The sequence below is a fragment of the Castor canadensis genome, chromosome 13 (genome assembly GCF_047511655.1).
Source record: "Castor canadensis chromosome 13, mCasCan1.hap1v2, whole genome shotgun sequence".
In the NCBI taxonomy this organism is placed as follows: Eukaryota; Metazoa; Chordata; class Mammalia; order Rodentia; family Castoridae; genus Castor; species Castor canadensis.
Window position 1 is genome coordinate 57,278,573 of NC_133398.1, and position 19,807 is coordinate 57,298,379.

A 19,807-nucleotide genomic window follows, 5' to 3' on the forward strand; every position below is an offset into this window, starting at 1 on the left:
AGCCATGGGGATATCAGAGATGTGAACAAGAAACAATTATAATGATGTTTGTTCTGGAAAAGGCAGAATGAACTGTTTAGGGGAGAATGACAGGGGAACTGGGAAATACAAAAAGAAACAACCATCTCTATCCTTTGTAGCTTGGTGTGCATTTGGCAAACGAGGCAGTTAATAGCCTTACAACTTCTGTTGTAATGACAATAATAATCACAGCAACAATAATAACAGTAATAATATCCAGCATTTATTGAGTGCTTACAATATGCCAGACAGGATACTAAGTGGTTTGTATGGAAGTGATTTTTGGCCTTAAAATTGTCATGCAGCTCTCTTAGGCTCTTTATAGATTTGGATACAGACCCTTGTTATGGATCTTGAAATTTCAGGTGTGGACAGACTTGAGTTCATGGGAAAATGAGAAGTATAAAAAGAGATGACCAAGTAAAGTAAAGAATGATAAGACCTCTTTCCCCAGACTTATGAATAAAATCTTCCCATCATGTTTTTTTCTGTCCTCAAACTTACTATCCTTTCTCTCTTTAGTCAATTGCTTGCTTGATGAATATGATTGGTGAGGGTAGAGAAACAATCCTTGCAATGTTCACAAAGAAAAAAGAAGAAGGGAAGGAGGAAGAGGAGGACAGAGGAAGAAAGGAAGAAAGGAAGGAAGGAAGGAAGGAAAAGGAAAGGAGAGGAAAAGCAAGGAAGGATTAAGGGAAGGGAAGGAAGAATGAAGGAAGGAAGGGAAAGGAAGGAAACTCAAAGTTACTATGTGCTTACCATAAGTCACACAGTAGCACCAGGTATTGAGCTCAGTACATGTCACAAGTTTTCTTGTATAACATTTACATGTCTAATTCCCACAGTGACTCTTTCTAGTGGTCACTGGTAGTCCTATTTCTATCAATGAAAGAAAAAAGCTCAGAGAGGTTAGGTCACTAGCTATGAGCACACAGCTGGTAAGTTGAGTAGAAGTTCAAACTCCAGTTGTTTTACTTTTAAATTCATGCCCTTTCCAACTATGACTGCAAGTTTTCTTTTCCTTCATTGTAGCCCTATCCAGATTAATGGTGACATGTAGCCAAACATAAAGAGCCAGAAGATAGAAATATTAAGAAGAGTATAAACACTGAAGAGCAGAAGGATAAAGGGAAAGTAACCAGCACGTACATCCACTGCCTAGTTCAAAGTGATTGAATTATTTATAATTTTATTTTGAAATTAGGAAAAATAGACTTTGCAAACAAGAAAGCCTTCAAGACAATAGAACCCATAATGTGAATTTGACCTTGGGGGAATTTGGCAGAGAGCACTGGTATCTGAGACAAAAGTAAACTGAGAAAGAAAAACAGCTGAATGTATAAAAGCCAAGACCCTTCTTGAGAAATGTGAAGCCCAGAGCCAGATGGATGCCAAAGGTCTTCAAAGTGACATTGGAGGAGGACCTTTAGGACATCAGAAACGTGACCTGGACATGCATCTTTCCTCAGCCCAATGGGGCTCTGTTTTTAAATTTCAATTGGAAATTTAAAATTTGGTGAGATGTGCATTTTTGAATAGTACATAAGGTATATAATTTGAAGGATAAATACAGAGCAAACCCGAAAGTCAAGAAAGACAATGTTGCTAGGGCCTGCAAACCCTTGTCCTCCCCTCCATCTCCTGGGAGTTACCAAGCACCATGAGTTCTCTCACCATCCTTTCCTTGCTTGTATTTTTTATTGTGTTTTAGCATTTCTATGGGCTTATTTTTGAACTTCATGACTTGCTTCTTTCAACCCTATGTTGTGTACAAATAAATAACACTGGATTTATCCTTTGTGTTGCTGAGAAAACTTGGATTTTCTCCTTTGAAGCATTTATGAACAATTGTGCTGTGAACTTCTTGTATATGTCACCCACTACACATGGGCAGGAGTTTCCTCAGGGTAGGAACTAGAAAATTTTCATCCACAGAACCAAATAAAGCCCACTGACTGGGTACAGCTTGAAAGCTAAGAATGGCTTTACATTGTTAAATGTCTAGGAAAAACAAAAACTAGAACTAAAGAAGATTTTCACACGATATGTAGAAATGATACAAAATTCAAATTTCCACGTCCAGAAATAAAAATGTGTTGAAGCAAAGCCAGGCCTATTGTTTGCATATTGTTCAAGGCTCCTTTTGTGTAACATTGGCAGAGTTGAGTAGTTACAACAGAGACTGCATGATCTGCAAAGCCCATGTAATGCCTAGTTTAAAATGGAAATTCAGGACCGCTTAAGAAAACCAAAAACAAAAGCTGGAAAGTTTGAAGAGTTTCAACACCATGACAGAAGAGCAATAAACTAATATGAGCACTTTCTAAGCACAGGCTCTATGTGGCTTTTACAGGTCTAGTCCATGAAGCTGGCCCTGACTATCTTTGGTAAAAAAATACATTGCCATATGCAAAATACCCAGTACAATGTTTGGTAACTTATAAGTAATTACTGTAAATAGGAGGCTTCCCTTCCTACCTTCCACCTGGGGTTCCCCACCCCCAAAATGCCAGTTTATAGTCTTTTCCCAAAAGGGTCAGATCCTCAAAGGCTGTCAGTTACCATAAGAGCTGAGGACTATTAGGCTAATACTACTATGATTCCTCTTCCTTTGGGGCTCATGCATTTGAAAATGACTGTTAGGCCCTAAGGAATAAAGGAATTAAAATCCACAGGTCTCTTTCCAGATCCATGTTATAGAACATCTGCCTGAGCAGATCCAAGGTTTCTTGGAAAAAACTTGTTAAAAACAAAACACCACAAGAATTCATCAAAAGACAGTATTAAAAAGAACGAATTTAAACTAGGTGTTGATGGTTCGCACCTGTAATCTTAGCTACTTGGAAGGCTGAGATCAGGAGGATGGGGCCAGCCCAGGCAAATAGTTCTCTAGACCCCATCGCTAAAATAACCAGAGCAAGAGACTGGAGTTGTCACTCAAGCAGTAGAGTGCCTGCTTTACAAGTGTGAAGCTTCCTGTTCAAACCCTAGTCCCACCTCCCCCCACAAATTTAGAGAGGTAACAGTACCTGATTTCATTGGTTATTATATATAGTAACTAAGACAATGTGGTATTGGTGTCATTATAAATAAAAACATTAATGGCAACAGAATAGACGGTACAAAAATCAATCCACATGTATGTGGACAACTGTTGAGCTGAGTTCAACAAAGACAATTCAGTGAGGCAAAAAAGATAGTCTTTTCAATGAATGGTCATGGAATAATTGAATATCCATATGAAAAAATAATGAAGTTCAAGCCATACCTTGCATTAAAAGGAAAATTTAACTCACAGTGAATTATGGATCTCAATGTAAAACATAAAACTATAAAATAAATTTCACAAGAAAGCAGAGAAAAATCTTTGTGATGTTGAATTAGGCAAAAGTGTTCTTAGATAAGAAACCAAAAGCACAATCCATAATATTAACTTCATCCAAGATTTTTAAAATCTGGTCTTCAAAATACACTCTTAAAAGACTGAAAATATCATCCACTGACTTAGAGGAAATATTGCAAATCAGATATGTGATAGAGGCTTTGTAAGCTCAGTACACAAAAAAAACTTTAAAAAACTCAACAATGAGAAAAGAACCCAATGTTTAGAACAGACAAAAGATTTAAACAGACACTTCATCCAAGAAGCTACAGGAATGGTAAATATGCACATACACACATGCTCAGCGCCATTATTCATTAGGGAAATACGTGCTAAATGGATAATGGGACATATCAAATGCTTATTAGAATGGTTATCAAAGAAAGCCTTGACCATATGATGGGATGAGGATGTGGAGAAGCTGGAACTCTCATGCATTGTTGGTGGAATTGCAGGCTGCACAGCCTCCACTGGAAAAATTTGATATTTTCCTAAAAAGTTAAACAAATACCTGCCCTATGCCCAAAAATCTCATTCTTAGGCATTTCTCTAAGAGAATTGAAAACATATGTCCACACAAGGACTTATACATGAAAGTTCATAGCAGCCGTGTTTGCGAGAGACCAAAACTGGGAACAACCTCTCTCATGCCCATGAACAAGACAGCAGGTAAATTGTGTTATGTCATACAGTGGGGTAAAGTTATTGATAAACACAACAAACATGGGTGAGTATCAAGATTACTATGCTCAATGAAATAAATAAGAAAAAAAAGAGTATATACTGTGTGGTTCTATTTACATAAAATTTTAGAAAATGCAAACCAACCTACATTGATAGAAAACAAATCAGTACTTGCAGGGGAGGAGGACTTGCAGAGAGAGATTACCAAGAGGCATGTGAAAATTTATTACAATATACACTTTAAAAATGTAGATTATTGTATGATAATTACCTCAATAAACTTTTTTAAAGCACACATGCAAAACTGTTATATTAAAAGAGTGAAATTGCAAGCCCCAATGTGAGAAATCTACAGCAGTTATAATTGGCAAAGGGCTCATATCTAAAATATAAAAAGAGCAGCTACAAGTCAATAAGAAAAAGAACCAATTAAAATAGGCAAAATATTTGAATACCTTCAAAAGAGGATATCCAAATGGCCAATAAATAGAAGAATAGAAACTCAAACTCGTTAGTCATTTAAAAATGCAAATTAATGCTGGATGCCAGTGACTCATGACTGTCATCTTAGCTACTTGGGAGGCTGAGATCAGGAGGATCTCAGTTTGAGGCCAGCTAAGGCAAACAGTTCTTGGGGCCCCATCTCCAAAGTAACCAGAGCAAAATGGGTTGGAGGTGTGGTTCAAGTGGGAGAGTGCCTGCTTTGCAAGCTGAAGTTCAAAATCCAGTTCCACCAAAACAATTTTAAAAATGCAAATTAAACTACACAGAGATATGATGACACATCATAAATCAAAAAAGTCTCAGTGAAGATATGAAACAACAGGAACTGCTGCTGATGGAAATGTATAAAAGCAAAGTCACTTTGGAAGTCTACCTGTAATTAACTACTAAAGTCTATCTATCATAGGCAGACTTCATAACCCAGAAATTTTATACACAGTTTTATGCCCTAGAAGAATGCATTTATTTGTACCCCAGAAAACATGTACAAGAATGTTGATATCATCATTATTTATATTGGCCCTAAATTGGAAAGCAGCCAGGTGTTGTCAAGTCTAGAACAGATAAATTATGTTGCACGCATGTGATAGAATTCCACATGCAAAGTGAGAAAAAAAAAACACTATTGTTATCAAAAAGAGCAGGAAGGACTCTCTTATGAAATGCTAAACAAAATAACTCAGACATAAAAGCATAAATATTGTATACTTCTCCTTATACATAAAGTGGCAAAACAGGCAATATAATTTTCTATTGTTAGAAATCAGAACACTGGTTATCTTTGGGAAGGATACGGGTAGTAATGATCAGAGTGGCAAGTAGTTTCTGAGTTACCAGTAATTTTTTTAAAGCACGGAAAATGAGACAGCAGTCACTAAGGCCTTTCTCTTTAGGGATCATGAGACTTGGGCCAAGGCTGCTCTTCTCTACTCAGTGACTAAGTTTTCATCAGCTTTTAGTGCTGTGCAGCTATGCTGTAGTTGTGACAAAGTTGCCCACAGTATGCCTCCCCAGTAGGCAGTTGTGAGGCCTAAAAGAAGAAGGACAGATTTCAAGGTTGGGCAAAGCCACTATGTTGGGTGGGGCACAGGGATAGGGCATACAAAGGTGAAGAAAGGTTAAGACCTAAGACTCTAGAGCAATACTGTCTGGGTTCAAATCTTGACTCTGACACTTGAGAGCTACTGTCCATGGCTGAGTTATTTGTTCTTCTTGTACCCTACTTTTCTCATCTGTCCAATGGAGACAATACTATGCTGATATTATATGATTGTCAGGGGGATTAAATGAACCAAGGAGGTCAGGAAGTGTCATAAGGAGAAAGCAATTGTATGATGGGTTGAAAGAGAAGGCCCCACAGAAAGCACAGAGACTTGCAGAATGCTGCACAGAAGAGGTCAAAGTGGTTTGAGATCATTGCCAAAGCTCTACGACAGCTCCCTTCACAACCTGCTCTCACTTCTTCTCTGGCTAGCACTCCTGATCAACTCTGTGCTGTAAAAAGCTTGGCACACTACTTTCTTCCTTCTACTGATAAACTCATTCCTGCAAGGTTTCCAGAATTCTCAGACCATGCTCCTGACCTCATTGAACAGCCTGGGAAGCCAAAAGCGGACCCACATTACCTGCTGTTTCTATTAGCTACTTGCTCATCTGCCTCTCCCCTCCACATTCCAGGTCTCTCTATGCTAGAGTATCATTTGTTTTGTTCACACCATCTTGCCCAGACACAGTAGGTACATGTTGCCTGAGGATTGACAGCATCTTCTTCAATTGATGACTAATACTGTGTCAATGGGTTCTCAGTACTTATCATTTGGGTTTATCAAATGATAGACTTACCAAACTAGGCTTTTGGGCATGGCTTCCGTCATCAGTTCTCCAGACCCTCTCTGAGCACAGAACCTGGCATAGGGCAGACACTCCATAAATGTTTACAAGGGGACACTTGCTCAAGATGCTATTCAATTTCTTACTCTTCTTAAGAGAACCTAGGAGTAAACTTGAGACAGAGATTGCTCCCTGAAACTTGAAACTGCAATACAGTCTCCTTAAATGCATTTCTCTTAGTATTAGGGCACTTGGGAGATCCCTCTTGCTTGTGAAACTATAACTGCATGTAAGTACTATCTGCCAAACCCAGTGGCACCCAGAGGGGTCTGGGGATCTAGTCATTGTCACAGACCATATTCATTCTTGTTTAGCATCTCTTCCCACACTGAAAGGTTGAGAAAAGAGATACTAATCTGATAGATTGAGGAACATTTATTGAGAAAGGACTATGTTTCTGAGTCTTATGTGTTTTGACAAATGAAGAATTGTGATCCCCAAACAGCCACACTTCAGTGTGCATTCTTTTCGAAGATAAGGGAACCATGGCAAAAATCATGATATACCTTGTCCAGAGTCACATAGCTTTTGGGTGGCTAAGTCAGGATTTGAGCCCTAAAGGCCAGTACCTCTAAGTCCAAGTTAAAAGCCCTTATTCTCTTACTTTCAGAACATACTAGAGAATAAAAATAATCTTGTTACATTTTGTCATGCCTGTTTTCTACCCAAACTGGTTTACCCAGCTGGATAAGTTCTTTAATCACCACAGGGTATTGAATGAATCATGGCTATATCCAAAACTCAAATCCACATTCAAAGGAGAAAGATCTACCCTACTGATAATATTTAAAAGAATGTGCCTGGGGTTCTAAAGGTACTTTCAAAAGAAGAGTGATAAAAATGTTTTGAGGCAGGCACAATGTCTCCCAAGGTTCCTCCTGTGAGGGGCCACACTTACCCAGGGTTGACAGCCTTGCAGCTTGTCACTGTTGTGGAGACTGGTATCCTATGGCCAAGGGCTTTGGAATTACAAAGTCCTGGGTGATAAGCACCATGGCCTTCATCTAGTTAGGCTCTCTGAGTGTCAGGCTCCTCATCTTTGAATAAGCTGACCTCATATATGTGATATATTGAGTACAGAGCAGAGGTGTATTTAGGCCTCAGGAAATGGTAATTACTACCATTTGTCACGATACTCCTTTTAACCAAAGATTGGAAAAACCATTGTCCCAGGGAGGCCTTGCTCAATGAAGGTGCTGCTGTTGACCTAAATTTGGCCACAACAAAGGAAAAGATCCAGCCCATAGGTAGTCATTTTGAATGTTCCCCCAAGAAGCCTGAATATCCAGACCTTAGGGAAACTCTGCAGAAGGCCTAGACTCCCAGCTAAGAGGTGGAGTGCCCACATTGCATGAATAGATAGTGCTCCAGCCAGAATAAGGCCATTGAGACTCTCCATGAATGAGCCTGCAACCTGGTTGAACATGGACCTGTCCTGCACCCACCAAGAGGGTAACTGTAGACCCAGAGTGTGCATAATGTATGAGCTTATCAATTATTCACTGTGTTGACTTCCCGTGATGCTATATGTGTGTCTGCGGGTCCACCTCACTTGGGAGCCAAGCACAGAAAGTGGGTGTCCTTTCTGAAAAATAAATACTCTAAGCATGTGCAAACTGCAGGGAATAGAATAAAATGGCAGTGATTGTTATGAATTTACCTACATTCTAGGCAGATTTCTAAAAATTGTATCATGTAAATATATGAATCAGGCATTCTTAGAGTACATTGGTTATTTTTACCCACTTATTAAACCATAGCTAACAATGATTCTTTTTATAAAACATTCTGTACTACTTTCTAAATCTTAAATTTATTAAAGAAAAAAAGCTCTTGTTTACACCATGTGTTTTGATTTGGAAATCAGAAAATACTGTCTCTGTAGAGAGATGGGAGTTTCATATTTTCTCTGATAGTGATTGTCAAGTAGGGTATGGACCCATCTTTACCTCTCTATGATGTATATCTGACAGGAATGTTATAAAATATTTAATTTTTAATTAGGTGCTTCCTTTATCACTTAGAGAAGATTTGATGTCATCCCATAAAGTGACCATCTTCTCTTTTATTCTACTATTCGATTTTTAGTAAGAGAAAGGAGAGGAGTCATTGTGAGTGGGCCCAGGATGCATGGGGAGTCATGTACCTGTGGACATCAGATGTTAATTATTACCAGGGTCATGAAAGGTAGTTAGAGACTGGTGGGGGACATTTAGTCTGTGAAGGAGCTTGTAGTCACATTAGCTCTGGTGAGGCTGCACATACTGGTACGTGGAACCCACGCCCTGCATTCTCTGAAGTAAGCCTTAACAGTCAGAGGACTTGTTTTGAGTCAGAGGCTTTGTGCTACTATTGACTAGCTTAGTTGCCATAAGCTAGGCACTTTTCCTCTCCGATTCTTGTTTTATTTTTCATCTACAAGAAGAGCATTTGGTCTAGAGCAAGGATTGCTGTGAAAGGATGAAAGTAGGATGTTGTAATCCAACCAGGATGGGGACTGTGGAGACCAAGCTCTAGCTACAAAGGCAGGAGCTGCTCTGCTCCAACCTTTTGGTGGTCTGGGCAGCCTCATCTAAAATGTGTCCCACCTTCAACTCTTTGAAGGGAAGCAGGATGTCTACATTTTAGAGTAAAACATCACAAGTCTTAAATGGTGACAGTGAATCCTCACAATAATCATTTGGGAGGCAAAAAGCAAAAGATGTTGCTGGCTTTGTGTCTTCCTCTCTTACGTAGAAGTCTCAAAAGTGTACATTTCACAGTTTGTGACCATTCACTAATATTAATAATGTGAATAGAAGGATAAGTGGAAAAGTTACAGAATAAAATTCTACCTATTTTAAGATTGCAACCAGGCAAACTCTCTCTGTGTGTGTGTGTGTGTGTGTGTGTGTGTGTGTGTGCAATAAAAATACCTCAGGGAAATATATGAAAATTAAGCTATTTTTAGGTGGTAGGATTGTAAGTGGATGTCTTTTTTTAAAAATCTTTTTTTGTTTCTGTCTGTTTTGGCAAAACTGGGGTTTGAACTCAGGGTCTCATGCTTGCTAGGCAGGTGCTCTACCACTTGATCCACTCTGCCAGCCCTTTTTTTTTTTTTTTTTAATTTTGTGATGTTAACTTAAAGTGTCTCTACTCTTGTTTGTATAACAAAAAAAAAATTGCAAGAAGATAGTAAAAGAAACACTAAGAGGGCAACGTAGGATGGTACCAGACTGAACAGAAAAGGGAGAGGAAGTGAATTAGTTATGTTCTTTGTTTGTTTTTGTTTTTTTGCAGTATTGGGATTTGAACGCAGGGCCTTCACCTTGCACCACTCCACCAGCCCATTTTTTTTGTGAATTTTTTTTTTCCAAAATAGGGTCTTGCAAACTATTTGCCGTGGGTGGCTTCAAACTGTGATCCTCCTGATCTCCGCCTCCTGGGTAGTTAGGATTACAGGCGTGAGCCACCGGCGCCTGGATAGGTATGTTCTTGAAACTTGTATTTCTACCCTGACCTCTGAATTTGCTTGTGGATCATTGTTGAACAAGAAGTTGGTGGAAGAAACCATCAAGCAGCTGTAGGATAGGTGATAGGTAAGTCCTATGTGCCAGAAGCTTCCCACCAAACACTGCTTCTCTCTGTTCTCTTTTTCTTCCTGTTATTTACATTTTTTTCTCACACCATAAAACCTAGTGGCATCAAAATTTGCCAACTTTGTTAGTTTGGCTTCTGAATATATTATACGAGGATTTTGTTTTGTTTTAATGGGGTGGGTGAGAAGAGCATCTGATTTATTGTCCCTAATGAAATTTTTCTTTGGTTTCTATTAAGACTGTTTTCATTCCATATCAACTGCCTGTAAAGTGAGCAGAAAAACAAGGTTGGTTATTTAGTGTGTTTATTTGGAGATTTTCAAAATATCCCATGCAAAGATTCCTCATTTCTAAATAAATTCAGAGGAGAATATTAGTACAAAAACATTTGTATCACAAAAACAGAGATCCTTCAAAACCTATCCATCTTTTTACAGCAGCACCTCGCCCAGGTCTGGAGCCATACTCAGCCTCAATGCATACGTGTAAAAGGAATAAATTCTTTGTCTACCCCCGGCTGTATCTAAGATTTCTGAGTTATGGAATAAAGATACAAGACGTGATTATCGATTTTCTTTAAGTAATGGGCAATTTGAAATGATATCGTGTCCTAGATATGCCAGTAGTAATCTGTGACACTGGAAACTACTGACCACAGGATTAGAATGCAGAGGTCTTGACATTGACATTGTTGTTGAAAGTGACCCACTGAGCAAAAGGCAGGATGGTCCTTTGCCAGGACCATGATGAAGGATCGGTAGACTGTCTAGCGCTTTCTTGCATCCTGTTGCCTCACTAATTTCTGAATTGCCAGATGCCTCTGTTTTTTGAAATGTTTTAAAAAAGTACCTTAGTAATTGTGTTGTTTCAGAAACCTTACATATGGCACAAAATATCCTGAAAAAATTTAAGAAAACATTTGTTTTTTCTTTGCTCAATTCAATCATTATTACAGCTGAAATTGGTTCAAATCATTTCTTTTTATGGCCATTTTGATGGTTAAAATTTAATGTTATATAAAAGTGTGAGTAAGCAGGATATGAAGATTTACTTGTGTTTACTTTCTTTTTGAAGGAAGTTTTAAAATCCTAAGTAGGCTAACAAATGACTGATACTTCAAATTGAGAATTCCTAATAATTGTGATAACAAACATTTTTTTTAATCTAGGAGACATCCTTGATTTGCCACTGTTGGATCTAAGAAAAGATTTTTCACATACTGAATCATTACTCCAGTCTTTCTTTTTTTTTTTTTATAAACCACCTTAACCTGCTCTTGAAAACCTCCGATTGGTGTATGGAATGGGTCTGAGTCTGTCTCTATTTAGCCTGCGAAATTTAACAAGGCCATAGCCTGGGATTGGTAAGGCTGTGAGCCATACCACCATCTCAGGTTTTTGATGACACCACAAACCACTTGAGATTTATTATCTTAACAGATGTCATCAGATCTATGTGTGCACAGGTGCAGCATGCAGTTAGTGAAAGAAAGAACACGGCATGTGTATATTTATTTTTGTACCCATACTCTCAATGGTTAGAAAATGACACGGTGTGTCTGTACTGGCAAGTGTGGAGTTTCAACTCCATTGCAAGAGTCTATCTGGAAATCTCTTGAAGCCTTTTCCACAGATATAATTCTGTATGATGAGTAACTATGTCCTGTGGGAATGATCCTGTTTGTTTTTTACAATCAAGGTCTAAAGAAGGGGCATAACGGATTACAGCTAAAGACTGCTATAACCAATAAAAAGTCAAAAGTTAACAGGGTTTGCTATTTATGCTTGTGCTTTCCTCTTTCAGGACAATACATTAGATAATTGTTCGCTCCTTAAATTCTCTCTGTAATAAAAGTTGTGCAGAGACAGCGCTCATCTAGTAACTACAACAAAATACCCAAATCTGGCACTTTATAAATGTCCCAGTTTAAGACTTTCTAAGTATTTTTTAATAATTAAAAATAATTGAACCTAAACTATAGTCTGTAGGCAATAAGAAATATGACTATTTAGACTGATTAATACATTACATATTTTTAAAATTCTATGTAACTTCCAAATAATTATCCACTTATTTAAAAAGTAATATACATTTTATTTGGAATTAAGTCTTAAATATTAATTGCTGTTATACATATTAAATCTGCACAGATTCTGGTACAATAACAGACTAAATATAATAATCTAATAAATTAGTGCATATCCTTTAATAATACAAAATAATAGAAATAAAAACACTTCCTATATTTTTGAGAAATAGAGAAGTAAGACAAAATAAACACCTTTGGAGTAATGACTGAAAATTACTGGTTTAGATGGGATAGAGGAATTACTTCAATTATGACATAAAGCATTGTAATAATGCATGCCTTTTAGAAATTATATAGTGATTACTCTCAGAGATAAACACACACAGATGTTGTTATTACATTTAAAAAGTTCCTAATTTGAAGAAAATCTATAGAAATGGTACTACCAGTTACTTGGCTTTAGGAAGAACTAGAAAGACTAAAGTGAGAATGTACTTATGAAGCTTCTAGTAAGTTCTATGGACTGAATTGTGCCTGCAACTTTAGGCAGAAAAAAAAAAATTAAAACGGGAATCACTTCAGCTGCATTGTCAGAGGCTCAAAATGCTTAAGCACAATCGGAGATTGTTGACTTTTAAGAAATGAAGAATTAGTAATAATTTCAACAAAAGATGAAAATAAAGTTATTAGATCTTAATTATATTCTTGGAAAGGCTTTTAATCAAAATAATTTTAATTTAAAAAGAACCTACTTTAAAACACTGTTTATCTTCCACAAATTTATTTATATTAAAAAAGATACAACCCAGAAAATCAGCTGATGTTGAAGATTAAAAGATGATGATCATCTGCCAATTAAAAAAATGTACAGGCAACAATACACACACATTGAGGTGACTACAAGTTAGCAAGACAGATTTCTATAAGACATGCTTGAAGATCCAACTCCTTATTTTCTAAACTTTGAGTATCATCTAATGATGACATGTGTACATATCTGACAGACAGAAGAGTGATCCGTATAGGAGTAAGTATTCTCGTAATCTTCACATCAAAAGAAACAAATGACATGCAAATATAAAAAGATAATCTATGAAAGCCTGAACATGACATGCAATGATATATTTTATTCCCAAATAATATGCTTAGGAAGACACCCACTGACAGGTGACAAACTCTAGATTTCTCCAAGACATCTTGAGAATGGAGGAAATTCTTTTCTCTCCCCCTCTATTTCTTTTGTCATTTAAAAGATATTTCCTAAACAAAATTAGATTTCTTCTATAATGTCATTTCTCCTTTACATGGGATAGAAGTTGAGAACTGGTAATTCAGCTATGGATTTCAAATAACAAGACAAAAGGTTTTCTGTGGCACATCTACACAAATGTTAGATCTTGGGAATAATTCTTAGGTTTTTACTTCCCCATCTCAAATAATTTTTTTCAAATTTAGCTCACTGAATTTTCATATTTTATATTTGGTTCTCTAGCACTAAGTGTGATTTATCTGAGCATAAAACTACTATTAGGAAATCCTAGAATGGAAACAAACCTGTTTGTTGCCCACTTCATCTGACTGCCTGGGTAGGCAGAATTACAGCTACACTAGCTAAGGGGTTAAAATTAGTTCACTTGAAGTAAGCTAGACCTTAAAAATTAACTTTCCATTGGAAGTTATAGCTGAGTGTGGAGGTACAAATATGTGTATATCCCCCCCGCAATTAGTCAATTCGTTTCCCAAACTATATAGCTATATAGAACTAGGTTAGGATTTTTTTGGGGTGGGGAGGGGAAATTAGAAATTTTCCCTTTTTATAACTGTGTGTTTTCTAAAGTCTAATTGGGTCAATCAACGTTTTGGATTGAAAATCTTATCCTTGGAAATAGGTAGTATAGCATACATGTGCAAACATTTATGTAGCCTGTATGTATATATGGGAAGGGGTCTTTTATTTTGGTAATGAGGCCAAATGTCTTCTTTGTTTTATAGTGAGTATTGGAGGGACTACCAACCTGAACAACATGGTTTAAGTTCTCCAGGACTTCGAGGGGAAACCTAATTGGGATCAAAACACTGACAGGCTCACATTTAGTGGAGATAAGAACAGTTCAGTAGGAGCTATTCCGGTCTCACTGGTAATCACATAATTGAACAGGGTTTTTAGAGGATATTTGAAGCTATTGTTGTGTTGTGCAATTACATAATTAGTCAGGATCTCTGTAATAAAATCTTCACAAAACACATGTGGGTTAGTACTAAGTATATTTAGGGCCATACTTTAAATTTTAAAACAGAATTTTATAACAACCTTGTTTAACCGTCAAGTATTTTACCAGACAACTCTAGCTACTTATGATGAAAATAATTCAATTACTTTACTAGCCCCCTCCCCCGCAAAAAAACCCCTCAACAGATACTGAACTTCCTCTGCTCTGTACTGTGAACGTCAACTCGTTATCAAACCGCCTCTAGTGTTTACTTCTGGAGACCAGGGGCTGTGTGTCCCATTGGGGGCTTCCTGTTTCTCCCACCTAGCCATAAAGGACTGCCTTATTTATTTATTTATTTATTTGGACATTCACAGGGATGCTTCTCAACAGAAGCCAGAGTTCTCTTCCTGGAGGATCTGCCCTGATGATAACGCTAAGCAGTGCGGGACCCTTTCAGGTCCTTTGCACGGATCCCAGCGTGGCTCGGCAATGTGGCAGGAACCGGGAAGCCACAGCGACGCCCCAATCTCCAGCCCCGGGGCTGCTCGGCAGCGGCTTCGCGCGGCGCTCCCGCCGGGCTCCCGGGGCTGCGGGCCGCAGCGGGGCCCCGCTCCAAAGACGTGCAGCCCGGGCGCACAAAGGCGCGGGGCCCCACCCGGCGGCACAAAGAGCCGGCTCCCTCACAGCGCCGCACCCACCCGCGAGGGGCGCCCGCGTCGCGCAGGCCGCCACACCCACCGGCCCGCTCCCACCTCCCTCCTGGCCGCGGCGCCCTGATGAATATGCATCGCGCCGTGCCCGCCCTCGGCTCCTCCTTTCGGTCTCCTTCCCGCCGCCAGGCGGAAGCGAAGAGCCGCGCTTCCCGCGCGCCCGGGCCGGCGGGGCGGGGCGGGACAGGGACAGTGCTGGGCGGGCGGTGAGCGAGAGAAAGAGAAAGCCGGAGCGGCGGCTGCGGTGGAGGAGGACGCGGCCGGGCGCGCAAGGGTGCGCCGCTGGCTTGGTGGCGGTTCCGGGGCAGCCCCGCCGCCGGCCAGGCCAATCCGAGGGCGGGGAAGGGGCGTGCGCGCGCGCTCCCGTGGCCGCGCCGGCTGCATCTGCCCCGCGCAGCCCCCACCCCTGGAACAGCCCCGCTAAAACAACAATAAAACCCAGCACACACGCACACGCACAGACACACGCACACACACACACACACACACACACATACCCACACGCACACGCACACGCGCGCGCGCTCTGGACTACGTTCAAGTCAACCGCGAGACACAGTCTGCTGCAAGGGCGAGGAAAGAAAGCTGGATATCCAGACTGAGGGGCTGCCTGCTTTTTAGACTTGACTTTGACCTCCTTTTCTTCTTGGGCGAGAATTGTGGCCGTGCAGAAATAACAGTCATTTTAAACAATGTCAGACTACTCCCGGATTGCTTAAAAAAAAAAAAAAACTAACTAAACACAAAAAGAGATACCAAAACAACCCTTGAGAAAATCCACAAATCTCTACCTGAGACTCGTGAAGTCAGCGGCCCAGGGTTGTGACAGACTCAAGATCTCTTTTATTTAGTGCAATACAGTGCGATGGTATGTGGCTTTGAAATGATGGGTTTTATTTGCTTGTCTTGTTTTTCCCCTGCACCCCCTCACAGATTTTATTTCCTGTTTGTGCGTTGTGAAGTGACTGTTTCACCCCTTTCCTAAGTGTCCTTACTGCTTTACAGGTTGAGCTACAGCGCTGGAGTTCCAGAACTAATGCAAATATGTGTTGTTTTTTTTTTAAGCGCTGGCAACTTTAGTTTTAGGTGACACACTTTCATGGCGGGAATCAGTGAATAACACTGTGAGACCTCAGGGCGGAATAGAGTGTTTTTTACTAATTCAACTTCCTACTTTCTCCCCCTTTCCTCTCAATGTTGGGGAAAAAAATTACAATACAAATAATGCTTTAATCGTACCATGTAGCCAATTTGCTTTCCTGAAGCATTATTTTCTTCATTTTGAGGTATAGCTTTGTTGCATATTCTTATTTAAAAATACATTTTTAAGTGAGGGTAGCACCATTCAGTTCATATTAGTGTGTTGGAGTTCTTTAAAAAATCGACGTTCATTCTAGAGTTTAGTTCCCTCACCCACATCACATTCCCAAAGTTGTGGCATGGGACTGTTAGCCCTCCACCCGTCAGCTTCTCCCACTCTTAAAATCAAAAAACAAAACAAGATTATGATGGATTTCTTCCCGCTCATGTTAATGTTAATACTTTTTATTCCCACCCTGCTGTTTCTGCTCTAGAATTTCCCCCCTCTGCCTAAGTGTGTGTGTGTGTGTGTGTGTGTGTGTGTGTGTGTGTGTGTGTCTGCCTTTTCCCTTGTCCTCTCTTCGCCAGCGCGTCTGGGACACATTTTAATGCACAATATCCCATCCATTAAGTTGTGGTTGAATGCGGAGTGTGAGGACTTGGCAGCTTTCAGGTTGAGGGGGGCAGGGAAGCCAGTTTAGACTTTGACACAAGATGCCGAAGTGGCGTGATCGGAATTATTATTAGGGCTGTGAACATGGCCATCTTCTCCTCCCGGTTGGAAGAACTGCCATTGAACTTGAGACGGGACAGACAAGATCTCCAAGTCCTCCCCCCCCCCACCCCCCAGTACAGTAGCTGGCAGGGAAAAGGCGCCAAAATACACAAGATTAACTCTGACTTTCTTTGAACGGATCTTATAGCACCATCCTTTGTAACTTTAACTTCTAACAGGCGGGAAAAAGTTAACTTTTGAACTCAAATTTGAACACACATTTAAATCAGCTCTAAAATGGAATTAGTCCAGAAAGTCATATACACATGCTTATGTGGTTAGAAAAGAATGCACGTGTAAATAAGCAGGGTGCATATGTGTATGTGATTGAAGAGTTCAAGATTTAATAAAAATCAGTCAGAATTACTGTGACTTTCCGGTGCATTTAGTGTACGGGGCGGGGTTGGGGGGGGGAAGAACATTGTGAAGTAAAGAATCTGACCTTTAAGCAGTCTGAGTAAAAACTGCAAAGAGTTGTGAAACACAAAACGTTGTGGTTTCCAGTTTTACATCTGAGGTTTGATGTTTTCATTTAATGGTATGAGAGATGGAGAAAGCTCCAGCGCTGAAAAGTCCCTATTAAATCATATGTGGGCAAAGGTCAAGCACTCCAACTTACTGATACAATGTACTGCAGATTCCCACCTAGTGATGGGGAGCACAGGAAAAGTGCTTGGGCAATAAAAGTATTAGAACGGTAATTATCGTGCATGGTTGGGACTGCATTCTTGTGCACTGGGAAAGGTTTTTACTGGCCCTGATGAATTTTAAAACTGAGTATTGTTGAAAGCTATTTTAATAGGAAATTGATTAGCTGAGTGTTTCATACAATAAATGGTGACAGATTCATTGTTTGATGTCCAAAATAAATTCCTTTTATTCTTTAGTAGACATAGGCATCCATTTAATTTTAATATGGTCAGACTGAGTAGCAGCATAATTTCGAGTGAATGTGATGTCATAAACATCTGTAACTTTGTTTTTGGAGTTTGTGGCATCATACAATTTGACAGTATTATTGCTTGGAAATTTATTAGCTTGTTGTGCTCTTAAAATGTTTCAGATACATTCAGAGATAAATTGGCCGATCGTATATTTTGCATAGGCCCAGTTGTTTGTGTTTTCTTTTGTACGTGTTTCTTACATTTTAGTTTGAAAGTTAAAATGCACTACTCTGTTGTGATATTTGGTCTTGATATTGAAATAGAATAGCGGTTTTCAAAGGAAGAATTAGAGAAAAAGGGTGCAGAAAGTTTAAGATGGTCTACAATACTTTTTAAAAAATATTTAATACAGAATGTAAGAACTACTTGGCCATTTTGGACATTGCTTTCTAAACATCTCTTTAAAAAGTATCCATTTTCATATGTTACAAAGCATATGTGCATGGGCAACAAAAGCCAATTTGCATGTAGAAATAAGATGTCATATAGTTTTAATTTAAATGTTAGCTATTTTGAAGAGGCAACACTGTAACTACACCTCTCTCTCCATCAGCAGAGAACCCCCTGTGCATGACAGAATGTAATGTAACTTTATGTAGTACTACTGTGGATGAAGCCTGGCAACTATTATGGAGATTTTCAAAGTTTAAAATAAATCATGCAAAAGTTACTGGCCAACTGCTTAGTTTGTAATCTTGGGGGGGGGCAATGTTTCCGAAGATGAGAGTCTCTGTTGATGAACTGGGTTCATCTCTGTAGAGAAGTGGGAACCCACTGACCTTACTGGAGGCATGTAGGCCAGTCTGTGTTCATATTCAGAGTTGTAGGTTGTAAATGTGCCTGAGATAAAGACATACTTAGTGACTTAGTGGGATTTCTTTTTAATAGTTGAGTACAGACATTTCAGCAGCGACATTATTAACAGCGTCATTTTTCTCATTTAGTTTTGTCCTCAAGGGAGACCAAACAGCTGGGGGGCGGTAAGGGTGGGGGGAAGTCCAAGGTTATTTATTCATTTCAGTGAAAGGCAAAGGGCTGGCAATGACGGTAGGGAAACTAACAGGTTGTGAGTTCTCTAGTGGGGAAAAATTGCTACCCTAATTTGACAGTAGGAGTTTAAGGGCTGAGAGTTGGGCATGATTTTGCAATTCCCATCAAGTGTAGGCAGTCCTGGTACTTGTCGGTTGTTTATATATGCATTTTTGAGTGGATTTTGGTGTAGCTACGTGTAGATGTAAATTTGTGTTTTCCAGGCTACACTTCTATGATTTTTGTGGCTCATTTGGAAGGAAAATGATCCCTGGGCACAGTGAAGAAGATACTTGCAGTTCTGCAAGCTTGTTCCCTGGGGTCAGGAGGTCACCTGTCTCTTTTGTATTTAGTTTTAAAATATTGATATTGGCCATGCAGATAGGGTGTGTGAAATTGTTGAACCTCTCTGCAAATCACATGCAAGAGCTAAAAGCTAAAACAGTCATCGGGTGTATTGAAAATGACAGTTTTGTTAAGCTCCAAGAAACCTTATGTGAAACTGCACTGGCTTTGCAACCTGTCGCTGCAATTCCTTTAGAAAGAAAAAGGGTAAAAGAAAAAGAATGTTAGGAAGATACCTGAGATATCAGACTTCTCTCTGGGGCGTCAGTGGGAGGCTCAAACTGGGTAACAATGTTTATTCTTAATTTTCAGTTGGGTTTTGAAAAGTCCAGTCAGCTGAAGCTCTGGCTTTTTTTTTTTTTTAAGAAATCAATAAACTTTCTATCAGAAAAGACCCCACCCTTCCCCTCCCCAATAAGTTAGTCTAAAGTAAAGAGGTGATCTAGGGAGATTATTAGCAATACTGACACATCAGATTTTCCTGTTGCTGAAGGAGCTATTGGCTTTTTTCCAGCTCTTCAGCCAGGTTTGGGGGTGAATGGGGTGCCCTGTCATACCAGTGCTCTAACCCTTTCAGTGTGAGAGAGGAAGAACAGAGAGTTTAGAAGTAAGTGGCAAAGTCT

At 39.4% G+C, this 19,807-nt stretch overlaps 1 protein-coding gene and 1 long non-coding RNA gene across 12 annotated transcripts in view; one reads left to right on the plus strand and one right to left on the minus strand.

Moving 5' to 3' along the window:
• Nfib (nuclear factor I B) overlaps nt 1-19,807 on the plus strand; it is a 442,869-nt gene that overhangs the window by 181,184 nt on the left and 241,878 nt on the right. Inside the window, exon 1 of one of the 9 annotated variants that reach the window (XM_074051839.1) lies at nt 15,444-15,879. The exons of the other annotated variants lie outside the window; for them this stretch is intronic. Within the exon in view, the coding sequence (XP_073907940.1) occupies nt 15,877-15,879 (3 nt within the window). The 5' untranslated portion in view covers nt 15,444-15,876. Of the gene's footprint in view, nt 1-15,443; nt 15,880-19,807 lie in introns of those variants that run through there. 9 annotated transcript variants of the gene reach the window in all.
• LOC141415428 (uncharacterized) overlaps nt 1-19,807 on the minus strand; it is a 77,870-nt gene that overhangs the window by 57,090 nt on the left and 973 nt on the right. The gene's annotated exons all lie outside the window — the stretch shown is intronic.